This window comes from Coturnix japonica, chromosome 2, assembly GCF_054131305.1.
Source record: "Coturnix japonica strain WE chromosome 2, WE-NBRP24, whole genome shotgun sequence".
Taxonomy (NCBI): domain Eukaryota; kingdom Metazoa; phylum Chordata; class Aves; order Galliformes; family Phasianidae; genus Coturnix; species Coturnix japonica.
In genome coordinates, this window is record NC_140664.1 from 52,806,837 (window position 1) to 52,821,353 (window position 14,517).

The 14,517-nt window shown below is 45.4% G+C and overlaps 2 protein-coding genes across 4 annotated transcripts in view; one reads left to right on the plus strand and one right to left on the minus strand.

Moving 5' to 3' along the window:
* Positions 1-7,731: 7,731 nt before the first annotated feature.
* On the minus strand, positions 7,732-14,251 carry PTGR3 (prostaglandin reductase 3). Of its 2 annotated transcripts, XM_085539803.1 has the most exons (3): positions 13,268-13,465; positions 10,995-11,140; positions 7,732-9,534 (listed from the first exon to the last, which is right to left on the minus strand). In XM_085539803.1, the coding sequence occupies exon 3, from the start codon at positions 9,282-9,284 to the stop codon at positions 8,610-8,612; it is 675 nt and encodes a 224-aa protein (XP_085395929.1). In that variant the 5' UTR covers positions 9,285-9,534; positions 10,995-11,140; positions 13,268-13,465; the 3' UTR covers positions 7,732-8,609. The 2 variants fall into 2 exon arrangements, with proteins under 2 accessions (XP_085395929.1, XP_015710661.2); XM_015855175.3 differs by lacking the exon at positions 10,995-11,140 and having other exon boundaries at positions 13,268-14,251.
* A 262-nt stretch (positions 14,252-14,513) lies between these two features.
* Positions 14,514-14,517, plus strand: part of TSHZ1 (teashirt zinc finger homeobox 1) — a 55,406-nt gene continuing 55,402 nt past the window's right edge. For both annotated transcript variants that reach the window (XM_085539802.1, XM_085539801.1), the window contains exon 1: positions 14,514-14,517. This exon is cut by the window's right edge and continues 1,688 nt beyond it. The gene's annotated coding sequence lies outside the window, so the exon portion shown is untranslated.

A 14,517-nucleotide genomic window follows, 5' to 3' on the forward strand; every position in this document is an offset into this window, starting at 1 on the left:
CTGGAAGACAAAGAAATTGCCTTTGCTTTTCCGCCTTGTGTTTGTAATTAGTTGAAAATGTGACATGCTGCCAAGAAGGCAGAAGGAAAAAAAGTATATAGAAATCAAGGACACTGACACTTGCTCTCACTGCAGTATCTTGAAGTAATGCTGTTAGATTTGGGCTGGTCTCTGATCTGTGCAGGAAGAAAGCCTTGTTGCCACTTGTTAAACTTGAGTGAGGTGAAGTACAACCCTTACCTTTCATTCAGTCACCTGAACACAATACCATCAGTGTTCTTTTTGTGCCCCATCTAGGCACAACCTTCCTCTCTAGAGCATGTTGTGTTTTCTTTCTGCAGCCCTCAATTCACCTGTAAGATTCTGGCTTATTTCATGTGAACCCCTGCTTAAGTGTTCTATGCTACTGCAAGATCCCTTGTGTGGAAGAGGAGGAACATCTGGTTCCTTCTTCTTTCTTCCATAACATCTATTTTGTGACTGTTGGGCACCTCAGCTTTTCACAAGAACAAGAAGAAAGGCAGAAGTAGCCTCATTGAATAAAAACGTACCATTAACAGAACCAAAGATGCTGCAAATGAAATCATCTAGGTGGAAACAGTCCTCAGTTGCCCTGCCCACAGAACAAAAAGCTTCTGAATTTAAGAGTAATGTCTGCTTCTGTGGTAAAATAGAAGATACGTATTCACCATCAATTCACTTGAATGTTGTCGGAGAGCCTATAGGCAGAACTCCATATGATCTTTTAGGCAAGTTGTAGGACTAAGGGTAACCAAACTCTCCTCTGTGAAGGGAAAGAAAAGCCTGAAATCCTTCCAGCAGCTGGTCCCTCTACAGTTATTTCCCTCTTCTTTAGTTAGAGAGGGAAATTGAGAGATGGAGGGGGTGGTAAGGAAAGAAAATCTATTAAGTAACTCACAACTGTGGGAATGGGATTGGTTTTGGTATTGTGTTTTGTGTTATTTGTGTTTTGTTTTGTTTTAAAGTGCAGTGAATGCACATCTGAATGTTATCCGTAAAAGAAAGACACCTGCAAATCAGAGGCTGCCTTTGCAGTGGTCTCTCTGCGCAGGACTTGCATTGCCCTTATCTCCCATCTGGCAGCCCAGCTGCTGCCACTGCCACCACCAGTCTGGCATTATGGATACTTGTGAGCTCCTATGGCTCTGGGGTTACCTGCAGGCCTGTTCTGCACTTGTGATAGTAGAGTGAGGTTCCCAGCTTGCCTCTATGCCAAATGACCCAATAAATTACCAAGAACACATGAAAACTGACACACTTCCCTCTGGCTCCTCCTGCCACACCCTGCACAAGAAGGGAAGGTGTGCCATGCTGCTTGTACTCCTTTTGAAACAAGACCTGATCACAGCCTGAGGACAGCGCCCGTTAAGGCTTCAGTGAGGGATTGCATGTAGGTGTCAGGGTGCAAACCAGCCGCACATTTGCTGCATTATCCTTGTTTAAGGTTATGGAAATTCTTTCAGAACTCTGGATGCAAATTCAACTTCTAGATAGGCATGGCCATTTCTGGCAGGCTATAATGTCATGCCAACACACAAAGAAGTGTTTTTTGTTGGTTTGTTTTATTGTATCAATTGGATATGCCAGGCAACCCATTTCTGTGGAATTTGTGTTTCTAGGTGGCTGAATGCACTCGGCTGCACTGCCTTCCCTTCTCCCTCTGTGCACCAGCCCCTCAGGGGTATCATTTTGAAGGCAGCACAGAGGAAGCCTGTGCACAGCCCTGGAGCATGTAACGAGGCTGTGTGCTGGTGTACTTCCTCCACCAATGTGCTCTGTAGCAGCAGAGAGACTCAGTGCGGCCCTCACCAGGTCCTTTTGACCTCCCCCTTGTTATGGAAGATAAATGCTTCTCCCACGAAAGGCCCGCAGGGTGTGTGTTTGCACTGTGGGCGGTCTGGTCCTGCTGCTAACTGAGATGTTTCTTCGTGTTTTCAGTGTCCTCAGCTCTAGCTCTGAGGAAAAAAAGGCTGTTCAGTGTGATTGGGATTGCTCTGTTTGGGAGCACGGGCTCAGATTCACTGTGTGTTGTGTGACAGGAGGCTTGCACGTAACTTTTTGCTTCAAAATGGCATAGGAAAAGCACTGTAACAACTTGTGCTTCCAAGTCCCCATTTGAGACTGTTGTGCTGCAGAGGATTTAGTGAGGTTTCCTAATGAAGATTCCCCTGTGTGGAATCCTTTCTCAAGACCAAAATGCTATCAATACTGTCACTAAATACCCTGTGCTGCCCAGTCCGTGGGGTCTGCCAGGCTCTGTGCCAAGTGCCTGGGGAGCTGGGAACTACCACTGTCCTGCAGCAGGGGTTATACTTGACATGGCCTCAAGGGAAGTGCAGCACGGGCCTGCATTGTGCCTGCACCCCCAAAATGGCCCCCATAGCCAGCAACAAATGGCAGCCATGTCTAAAACCACCCTGCCCTGCAATCCAGGTGAAGAATGTGAATTTAAGGGGAGGAATATACACGGGAAAGCGTAACTGAGATTGAGGTGCTCTATACCTATGCAGCGTATGCTGAATTTTGTTCTGACTTGCTGAGAATCAGCAAGCTGTACCTGACAGTTTGTTGTTTATTTTTCTCTTTGGGCCTGGTCTGCATGTACTTCTGGGCCAGTAAAACACTGTGAGTGCAGCAAGCGTTTACTTTCTCTAATGTTACAGTTTCATCTGGTCTAATAAAGCCCAGCTTTTATTTATGTGCATCTCTGTGCTTGAAAAAGGCAGGAACAACAACCCAGCTGGGGAGGGAAGAAAAAAATAATAGACTTTCCTAGTGCCTACCCGAGGAGTTAAAAGCAATGGGGTATGTATGAAGGGGTTAAAATACTACACAGGTACAGATCCTGTGGCAATTACAAATGTTATTGAAATAAAAACCAGAAACAGGAAGCCAAAAAACAGGTCCCTAAGGCAGGCATCTGTCTTAAATGATATCATTTGTCAAGTTTCCAGCATCTTGTGGTTGTGAACACAAAAAGAAGTTCTGTGTTATACTAAGGACATTACATACTCATTAGCTGGAATGTTCCTGAAGTACATAATACAGGATTTTCATTTAATAAGAAGCAGCTACTTGCCACTGCGTTGTACATAAAATAAATTCTGGGCATGCTAATTGCCATTCAATGATGTTCTACCTAATTTTTGACAGGTTTTTTTTTTTTTCCCCCTCTCTCCAGACTACACTGTAAAAATTGTAAGCAGAATGTGCTGCTATGGTTCAGAAATCTTTTAAAGAATATTTTCTGGTTCCTGAAATCCTGGTTCCTGCAATGATGAGCATTGAAGACTTTAATAAATGCACTAGAGGAAAAAAAAAAACCAAAACAGTAGGAATGTAGGCACAGCTATTTATTTGGAGGCAGGAGCAAAAAAGCAAAGAATACACACTTATGCACATGCATATACATCCACGTATACAAAAATGTATCTTAACACGGTAACTCCTCAAGCCAATCTCTTCTATCTCCAAGAGCAAACCTAACTGTAATTAATTGGTATAGTTCCTTTATCTGAACACTATTAGTGCATTAGAGTTAACTAATATATAAGCTTCTCCCTCACTGCCCTGCCAATGACCTTAAGCTTCACATGGTAGGAAGGCCACTTGCTGTAGAATAGAAAAGTAATTTATCCACCATGATTGTTCAGCCCTGGCCCCTCTGTAAAACAGCGACTGACAATTGTGCTGTATTATGGATGGTGCGTTTGTGGCATGTACAATAGTGTGCAGAGCATCAAACTCACTCCCCTAACACTGCAGGCAGGCAGGCTTTGAAAAGTGAGCCTAGAAAGACGAGGCCACTTGCTGAGCTATGGGCCTCCATTTTCAAATGCCTTTTTTTCCCCCCAAAATATCCATCCCCTTTTTACTCTTTGTGGTTTTTTTTTTTTTTTGTTGGTTTTTTTTTTTTTTTTTTTAAAATCCCTCAAAAGACAGAACAATATTGTTTTCTCAGCTTAAGTTAAGAGCACCAAATGGTTTTCTGTTCAGGAAAGTGTGCCATTTAAAAAGAAAAATAAAAAAAGAAAGAAAAAAGGTTACTTTGCTTTTATTTTACCTGGGGTTTCCCTGCTTCTCTCCACACTTCAGGATTTAGCATATTCCCTCAAAACATAATAAATTTTGATTCTGTAGCTTAAGGGATCCATCAGTTAAAATGTTAGTCTTTCATCTTTATTACCCTCCCATTAAAATGAAAGAAACCGGGACACACTTCAGTTTAGAAGAAGCAATTTAGTTGGTAATGTCCTTACTACTCAAGTCTTTACAAAGAGAGAAAGTGCATTATTGCTTATATTTCACACATCTATCTGCATAAGAAGCAACTAAAGCTTTCAGACACATACGATGTTAAATTTAATAATATTCTTTGATTAGATTATTTTATTACAACATTTTTCCATTACCAGTCATTTCCCGTACACATTTACATTCATAAAACCTGCAGGTTTTTCTTTGTTTGTGTGTGTATATGTATTTCTAAAGCAAGGAAAGACTTTCTCCTTTGCTCCAGCTGTTAGGTTGGAAAAGAACAGATTAATAACTAGCCACCACGTAGGACTAGGTTTCCCTGAACGCAGCACCAGTAACCCTTTGCTATAATGAGGACACAAAGAGGCTCGCATCAGGCTGCTCCTCTTCTTCATAACTCAAAAGCGTCACAGTGGCAATAGCCTCTAGTGCTATTTGTCTTTAGTGCAGTTGTGACACTTCGGCATGATCCATAATTTGGCAGCTATTTACCGTGACATTTCCCTTCAGTGCAGCCATAACATTCAGTGAAGCCATTATTTGGTTCCATTTACCATATAAATTGTATTGTTGTGCATGCATGCTAGCAGCTACATTAGGTACCTGAAAATGAGTAAATCTTGTAAAATAGATACTAACAGCTATTCAGCAGTGGAATTTCTTTACTCCACAGATGGAAGTAGGAATACATGTAGTATCTGCAAACACTACAGCAAACTTTTCCTTGAGATGCTGGTAATTAGTTCAGTTTATCTGACATGGGAGAAAACGATGTCTGCTTATGAAATGTATGCATTTTTTTATACGTTGTATATCTGCATATGCACAAGTGTACAACAAGCTATTGCTGGGTAGAAAACTAACTTAATTCAGAAAGGTATTAGGAGATTCCAGTATAACAATTAAGTAGGAAGCATATCTGTAAAATGTGCTGAGGGTTGCAGGCCAGGAGAGAGAGTGAGTACGTGTGTGTCCGTGTGCGCGTGCGTATGCACACATGTGACAGGCTCAGGAAAAAAGCCAGCTCTTCATCTATTTCTTTGTTGTTTTTTCCATAGAAGCATATGTGTGTAGGAAAGGGAAATTCTGTTCTTAGCCTCAGCAAACAATGCCAGATTCCTCTGTAGCAAATTCATTTAGAAAGGTAAAATTAGGATGTAGTGCTAGCAACCACATCTCAATGAGCTGCTATTATTAATAGTATTATTATTTAAATCCCTGCTCTCTACATATAGTATACTTAGTACTTCCCAGGCAAATGTATTATTATTTTTAATCATTTAAGTACCCACTGTGCACACAGCTTTTAATACACCTTTTTTTGCAAGCATATTAAGTGTATTGTTATTAATCCCTTGCTGTGACTCTACAGTATTTCTTTTCCTTGTATGTTCAATGTCCTATCATCATTTAAACCTCTCAGTGTGTGCATGCCACACACATTTTCCTATCCATCTAATATTTAAACATTATTTAAATCCATCATAGCTTACTTATTCAAAGTCAGCCCTGCTCCCGTAACTGTAAGTTTGCAGAATATACTTTCAAATAAGGAGAAGTTGGCTTTCCAAAACCCCTACATACCTAAAATTATTATGCATCTCAGTAGAAAAGCCTTATCTGCGTGTTTCAGAAACAATTTCACCCTCTTCCCACTGATAATGCTCCCTTCCAGCAAACTGTAAGGTTTGCTTTTAAACAAAAATTCACCCTTCGTTCTGGATTCATTCAAGGAAGAGCCATCTCATGTTTATCTTGTGTTGCTTTTTACCTTTATTTAGGCTTTTGATGAAAAGGACGAGGCCCCCCCCCAAGTGACCATAGCCCAACCCGAACACCCAGAAAGGCTACAAAATCAGTACCCCAGACATACCAGTTCTGCATGTAACAAATGTAAACTTTTTAATTACCCTGTAATCAGTATTAAAGTGCTGAATAATAAGCCTGAAGCCAAAATTAAAAGCAACAAAATGTCACGTTTGAATACATGCATATATATATGGAACTTCCAAAGGTTCCCTTATTTTGCTTAGCGCGGGAGCCCAGGGCAGCTGTACTGCTGTTATATATGAAGTAACATATTAAAAATAAAGAAGAATGCTGTATGTCCAAACACAACTGTCATAAGAACAGCTACAGCCCTGCAAACAGCTAAAGCTATTGGAGTAACGATGATCAGTGCCTCTGTGACTCAGGATACTTGGCTGGATGTTGGCATTTGACAGGAAGAGCTTACTTTGTTACCCATGTAACTCTTTGGTGCATAACACAGATCTAAATAACTGCAGTTTTGCTTTGCTCTACTCTAGGTTTGTTTCTTTTTGATCTTTTATCTGTATTTATTGACCAAGAGTACTGTATCTTTGAACAAGAGAAGGAACTATGAGACTGGGAATAAAACAGAACTTTGTGTGCTCAGTTTGCCTTTTACATATTTGAGCGTTCACATCTTTCTAGTACTCGGTTGGAAGGCCAAAAATATCCTTTCATTATGAAAAATACCTATAACATTGCTACGTTTATTATACCGCCGAGGAAAGAAGATCATTTCAAACAGTAGATGTTAGTCACAACAAAAATCATCTTGCCTTGGGTTAAAAAACAAACAAAACAAAACCAAAAAAAACCCTAAACCACTTTACCTTTCCCAAAAATCCTTCAGGATGTCCTAGTCAGACACGGCCTGAAAAAGGAACGCTGCTTAGTTGAACACTGTTCAACTAACACTGTTCTTCAGGATGCTAATGGCACATGCACAAAAATGCAGAGATAAGAACGCAGTAAATCAAATTTTAAAATAATTTTCTCTGCTGCCTGATTAAAATGGAAGTTTTTTTTCCAACATTACTTGAAAAATCTGTCATGTAAAGTCAGTCCTGAATTAAGTTTATTCTGGCTTTTTTCCTCCAACCCCTAAATGTTACCAGTCTATCATTAAGCTTATTCCTGTACGTATGATCTTATGAAATTTCCATCTCTCCAACTGTATATAAGTGTATATATTACTTCAGAAGACACTGCAAAAAATGGCATTTAAGATCATAAACATTTGACGGGGGGGTGGGGGCGGGGAATCTAGAGCAAGCATAGTTTAAAGTATTTTATTGTTCTGGAAAATATTACACTTCCTAGATGGAATTCCCCCTCTATGTACCATTAATGATTTCTATTAAGTGATGAGGAATTTTCAAAACTTTACCAAACCTTTTATCTGCACCCACTAAATCGTCTATTCCTGAGCAACGCTATTTGTAGCAGGTAACACGACTGCAGATTCAAAATGGTCTCGTCGTCTGTACAAGGGCTTCTGTAGAAGCAATGTTCAGTAACAGGAGAAGCAGCAGCCTGATTATGGGAAGTCACAGCAAGAATCATCGGTCAAAGAACTCTACAATACAGAAATCATCTGTAAAGGAGTTACTCACCGTATTGATATAAAGAAATGTACAAACATTTAAAAAGCTTCTTTCATTTTATTGAATCTTTAAAAAAATATACATATGTGAACATGGTTCAGAATCCCCCTCCAATAATCCCGTAATACTGACTAAAGGAGATACAGGGCAGTAAGAACTAACAGTAGCAGACAAAAAGGCAAGAAGGTAATGTCAGTTTGTTTGTAAAGATTTAGAAATAAAAAAACAAAAACCAACACTTGCTTATGGGTATAGATAGAAAAAAAATCAAGTTAGTTTTCTTATTATTTTTTTGCCGTGTTAGAAGGTAAGATTTCCCTGAGTTAACAGACAAGGAACATTATTACTATGATCCCATGATGCAAAACTGTTATTATTGTGTTTAGTGGCAAATAAAAAACAACACAAAGCAAAACAAAAACAATATAGTTGGTTTTGTTTTGTTTTGTTTTTTTATTTTCTAGAAAGTTGAGGAGATTAATAAAGCAACCTCAAGGTGCAACTTTATACTTAGTCTTGTTCAATCAATTTTATTTCTAAATCAAGGAGTCAAAATTGCTGAAAGAAAAATTCCGAGTTGAACTATATGTGAAGTCTTATCAAAGTAGTCTGCAGACTAAATCTGCCTCTGCATCAAGACTTATTCTGTCAAGAACAATGTTCCTGTCTCATGCTAGCCCAAGCGACAGAATGAAACACAGGCCCATTAAGTCCGTGCTTCAGCCACGGATTAAAGCACTTTCAAGAAAAGAAGGGGGGAAAAAAAAATTCCACAATTTTTTTAATTAATGCCTTAATGCTGTTTTTTAATTTAATATCCATTGCTAAGTTAAAAAGAAAAAGAATTTGTTTCTAGTAATTCTGAAGCATAAAGTGCCCATTTTCTCTCTCCTGATTTATATCATTGTTCTGTTTTTACAGCTTACTGTTGACAGAGTGAGGTAATTCAACTACAATTTTTCCAATGTTTTTTCCCATGTACATGTAATCTACAGCACGAAATACAGACTCCAAGCCAATGAACTTGCCCTCTGGAGACATGTCTCCAAGGTCCACCTCACAAACCAGTTCTCCTTTTTCATACATCTTAAGCAAGTGCTGCAGAGCCATTTTGTACTCGGAAAAGTAATGGTTCAAGAAGAAACCCTGGACGCTGGCAGATTTCTTCAACAGTTTTGCTGGCAAGAACTCTGCTTTAATAGGCTGGATGCCAGTAGGGTTTTGGTAGCCAGCGATAAACCCAATAACTATCAGGCACCCCTTGGTAGCCAAGGAGTTAACGGCCAAGTCAAACATCTTCCCACCTACAGACTCATACACTACATCCACACCTTCTGGGTAGTCCTTCCTAAGAACAGATTCAACGTTTTCGGTTTTATAGTTGATGACACGGTCGCAGCCAATGGATTTCAGAAAGCCACTCTTTTCATCACTGGAGCAGGTTCCAATGACATGGCACTTGGCCTTCTTTGCGAGCTGCACAGCAAACTGGCCCGTCCCTCCAGCCGCTGCTGTCACCAGGACCTTCTTGCCTTCAGACAGCCCTCCCAAATTCTTCAGGCTGATGTATGCGGTAGCGCCACTTACCATCAAAGTCAGAAACTCGGGTTTCACAGAGGGCAGAGGAACTGCTTCTTTGGCAGGCACAACTGTGTATTCGGCAAAGGAGCCCGCCTTAACGTAGGCCACGGCTTGGCCCACTGAGTAATGGGCACTGGCACTGAGTCCTAACGCTACCACGTCACCAACTCCTTCAAAACCTACATCAAATGGGGGCTTAACTGACGTGTCATATCGACCAGCTGAGTAGTTTATGTCAGATGCATTAATGCCGACAAATCTAGAAGAAAACAGAAATGCATTAACATGATTTATTCCTTATCAAGTCATACGAGAAACCTTCAATTTTAATTTGTGGAATGCGTTCGGGACTTTTTTCCCCTGACTATTGGTATAACTGAATAAGGAACACACTACAGAGACTACTTCAGTTGGACTTTTGTACTTTACGGTCTGTAATTCTAGGATTAAAGAAAAATCTGCTAAAAGAAAGAACAAAAACATTATATTTTTTCCTCAGTTTCATTTGGCCAAAACAAAAACGATTCTGTGCAAAATGGATGGGTAAAAACTAACTGGTCACTTAATACAGGATGTGAAAACGCTGAAGAATAAAATGTGTAAAGCGGTAAATACGTTGATTCTGGCAACAAATTTACATTTTTTAATATAATAATACTGTTAATGACTAACGATCATATTAACTATCGATGTCATTTGCAAGGTCACGTCACTGTAGGCAAGTACTTTTTAATTGATGGAGTCACTACAGCAAATTTGCCTTTTGATGCAGCTGATGTCAACGACGTATTTCTCCTGATATAAATGACTTGCCACACACCGAAACCACCTCGCTGCAGAAGGGCTGCAACTGTGAGGCTGGCGAGTGCCGCTGACCCCTAACAGGTGAAAACGGTGCCGACCTTTGTATTTCACAAAGGACGGACATCCTCACAACTCCGTTAAGCACTCGGAGATGCCTCCTGAAAGATACGGTCGGAACGTGTTTTAGCAACGCCGCTTGCTGTAAAAAGCACGGCGTCTTTGCACAGGCAGAGGTAGAGGGAGCAGGGAGGATTCTGCCGAGCAGAAAACGTCAAAAAGAAACGCGCAATGCGAAGGGCCCGAGCTGCTGCTACACGTGGACGTGACACCCTGAGAGATGCGCTCGGTACGGCGCTCAGGCTGTAGCAGTCAGCGAGCCCCGCTCTTCCCGCTGCCGTAGTTCTCCACGGGCTCCAATTAAACGCGCGGTGCTGCGGGCAGCGGAGAGCTCACCGCGCTCTTTGCTTCCCCTCTCTCCCCGCAGCACCGGGACCTCCGCCTCCCGTCTCCCCGCACGCAGCGGGAGCTCCGCAAGGCTGGGCGCTGCCAGCGGCTCCCGCTGCGGGGCAGGTAAGCCGCCGGCGGAGGCCGAAGCTTTCCCCGCACATCCCCGCAGCGGGAAGCGAAGCCGCCCGGCTCCCCGCAGAGCCGTCCCCGCGCTGCCCGCCCCCCGCTTCGCTCAACTCCCCTTTGTCGGCCGCAGCCCGGAGCAGCGCGGTGCCGCTCGATCCGGCGCTCCGCTTTCCGCGAGCGGCTGCTGGATTAAAGAGCGTCGCCTCGTTTTGCTTCGTCACCGTGGCCGACACGGGGGAGGCGCCCGCAGTTTGTCGTTTTGTATTTAAAAGTAGGAACGAGCGGCACGTACAAGTTGAAGATCGGTTTGTTAACTTCTAAGAAGCGGAGCAAAGAAGTTACCATTACTGCGAGCGCTGCTGGGGCTGGAAGGGCTCCCTTCGAATCGTCCGCATTGTCCCGTTTTAATTTCTCACTTTAAGTCGTTTTTTTGGTTTGTTTTTTTTTTTTAATTTAGGAATTTCTAAATTACTTCAGCACCGCAAAACCTGAGGAGGCAGAAAAAAAAACATACACAAAAAAAAAACAACCTTGGAGATGGGCTTTTCCCACCATAATTCTGCACATTGAGTTATGTGTCTTATTTCTCGCTCAGCAGTGCTGAACTCTCTCTCGTTCGTTAGCAAACACTGTGAGGGGGAACGCTGCTCCTATACCACAACAAAGCGCAAGGCACCAAAAGCAGCCCCACGGCACATACTGCAGACAAAACAAAGCCACCCAGGGCAGTGCCACGCAAGGAAAACATGAGTTAGACCAACCACTCGGCAGCCGCAGTCCTCCCCTTTCCCCACTGTGATCCATTGGTCCCCAGGTTCAAAAAGTTTCTCAGCTCCTCTTTGCTCCTTTTTTATTCCACCCCCCATAAACTTTTCTCGCGTCCGCCATCCCAGCAGTGAGACACTACGGCTATTTTGGAAGCGAAACGTGTCACTTCCTTAAGCAAATCTCACACAGAGCATATAACTGTAGGCAGCACCACGTCCTCACAACCTCTGGGCTCCTGTCTGGCAGCAAAAGGGAACCTTGCCCCCTCACTGCACCCTGGGAAGCGTGAATGGACGTACAGAATGGAGCTTGCATCCATAGGCAATTGTTACTCTCCGTTTCCACTCCTGAAATAAACGGATCGTTTTCAATCAGTTTACATTAAAGAGAAACGCTACGAAACTAGAAAGGATGGATTCTTTCTGCTTTTTAGGGGGAAAAAATAAATAAAGACAAAAGAAAAAAAAGACTGCTGGCTTAGTTCTTTCTCCAAAGGAAAAGGAAGGGAGAAGAAGTTCCACCTAGGAGCACCTCATTTCCAAGTATCCATCCACACAGGGACTCAGCATATTTCAGTTTCTCATTCCCCTAAATCCCAAGACACGTTTTATTGTGGTGAACGAGGTGAGCGAGGACTGTTTTGCATAAAAAGCTCAAAGCAATTAATACTATTCATGGGCATGACTGGGACTGAAATGAACAAATCCACAAATGCGCTCTTGGAACTCAAAGTCCTTTATTGTTTTGTTTGTAGTTTTATGTTCCTACCTATTAGAAAACGTACTGTTGGCTTTGGGGCTTACACAGAGCCAGGGATTCGTCCTGCTGGGATGGGAAAAAGCCTCCACAAGTGACAAGGGGAAAGAGAACTCTCTTCCTGCTGCAGCTTGCTTTTACAGCACGCTTCTCAGTAACGCAATCCTCCGTCTTCCGTGAGAGCCCCCAGAAAATGATGAATACAGAGGGAATGCCACAGAATCCCGACTAATACAATACATACGTACGGACTCTCAGTATTGAGTTTCCTCGCTCACCTCTCCCTCCCCTCCATCCCTACCCGTGTGTGTGCATAATAAGTTGATGTGACAGAACCCAGCTCTCTGGAGCAGCTCCTGCTTTGCCAGTGTCTCAGCCCTGTTACCACGAGGTGAACAGCCAGGGAACTGCCCCCCCCCCCCAGCAGCAGGAGGAGGGGTGAGTTGAAAGGAAGAGTTACTCTGAAGTGTGCAAAAGAGTTCTAGATGGGAAACGCTCACGGGACAGGGAAGGGCTGTGAAAGCAGGGATACGGCCCAGCCCCGCAGCACCCAGAGCCCACAGCAGGAGCCCAGCGCCAGCCGCTGCTGCCTGGCAGTGGTGGATGCAGCAAACCTCAGGCGTGGAGATATGGAGGAAATCTGGGTCCCGGGGGAGACACCAGAGTCTGATTAAAGCGCGGCACAAGCCCCCTGGGCAGCTCCTGGAGGAATGCCCTTATCCCTCCCGTACTGCTTTCTCAGTACGTTTCCGCTGACACACGGATCACACACGCACTCTCGCAGAGCTATTGCTGCTGTTCCCGAAGCGATGAGATACACCCCGACACCCCCGAACCAGCTGCACTCCGCACCTGAGCGCACTGCTCCCCCCACACAGCACTCCCCGCACCGGACCGTCACTCCAGGCCTTCGCTGCCGGGCACAGCACGGCCAACCCCCCCCCCGCCGTCCCGGGAGCTGCCGGCACCGGCACCCCGCCCCGCCGGAGGAGGAGGAGAAGGAGGGAGGGGGCGATAACACGAAACGAACCGTCGCCAGATGGCGGCGGGCGCGGCCCGGCTGCGTGTGAGGGTGCAGGCCGGGCGCTCACCTGTTCCTGACGAGCAGATCCCCGTCGCCGGGCAGAGGCACAGGCACGTCCCGCCGTAGTGTGACCGCCTGGCGGAAGTTTGGGCTGAGCTCCGTCACCACCAGCTTCTTCATGGCGGTGGGGATGGACGAGCCCTGGAAGTCCAGGAAGTGCCGGGAGTACGACATGTCCAGGATGGGCCGCCCGCCGCTCGCCGCCAAGCAGGCGGGGCCCGGAGCCGCCCGCCGCCACCAGCAGCGCGGCGCCCGCCTCCAGCTCATGCCCGCCCCTCCTTCCCTCCCTCCCGCAGCCGGGGCTCGGCTGGCTGCCGGTGTGCAGCGCTCTGCCTCAGCTTAGAGCTGCCGGCGGGATGGCCCGGCCCTCCGTGCGCTTTACGTTATCGTTCTACATAAAATAAAGCGAAAATATGAAGCGAGAAGGAGGCGAGCTGAACGAGCAGCCGCAAGAACGGGGCGAAGTTACCGCTCCGTTCCGTGTTGTTATTAGCCGCCGCCGCCGCCGCCGAGCAGCCGCTGCCCGGGGCGGAGCTCCGCCCCTTCCGTGCGAAACGTTCACTTCCGCGCAAGGTGCTACGAATCAACCCCGAGCCGGCAGCCCGTGCAGCGGGTGCGGGGCTCAAAGGGGTTCAAAGGGGTCCCGCTCGTGTGGCTGCTCCGCGGAGCCCCGTGGGGCCGTGCCGCCCTCATCCGCTCCGCTTGGCTGCCGGGAAAGCCCCTTATTTATTTATGTATTTATTCAGCCTTCTAAAAGTCACTGCGGGGCACGTCTGGGAGAGGGGAGCTGCGGAAGGAGGGGGGTCGGGAAGTGTTTCTGTCCCAACTTGATGCAAGAGTAGTGAGGGAGCGATGGAAAAGGCAGCGTGACAGGCGTGATAACCCGGTGCCGGGATCCCCTCAGCGAGCTCCGAACTGAAAAGCGAACTGAAAGCAAAAGAATAAAACTCCCTTTTGCCCTAAGGAGCGGCGAGCCGCAGTTCGGAGCTCTTAAGAGCCGGCCGGGCATCTCGCGTATCTACAGTCCCTATGGGAAGGGAGCCCTTCCTGCGGGTCCTCCCCGGGCACGGTGCTCCCAGCACGGAGCTCAAAGCGATCCGCTGCCATCCCTGCACCGCCCGGGCTGCCCAAGTTACGGTGGGTCCCGGCGGCGTGCGCCGCACGTGAGCAGCCTTTGTGCGGCGCAGCGCTGAGGTTTCGCTTCTGTCATATTGTTTAGCGCTGGGAAAGGAGGAGCGGGGGGGGGGGGGAGGGAAG

What these genes read in the sequence shown, in the direction of transcription:
- PTGR3 (XM_015855175.3), bottom strand. Translation starts at nt 13,527, where the DNA reads ATGAGCTGGAGGCGGGCGCCGCGCTGCTGGTGGCGGCGGGCGGCTCCG. An exon ending in GATCTGCTCGTCAGGAACAG is followed by an intron (nt 9,535 to 13,267) that starts GTGAGCGCCCGG and finishes GTTTTCTTCTAG; the next exon opens with ATTTGTCGGCATTAATGCAT.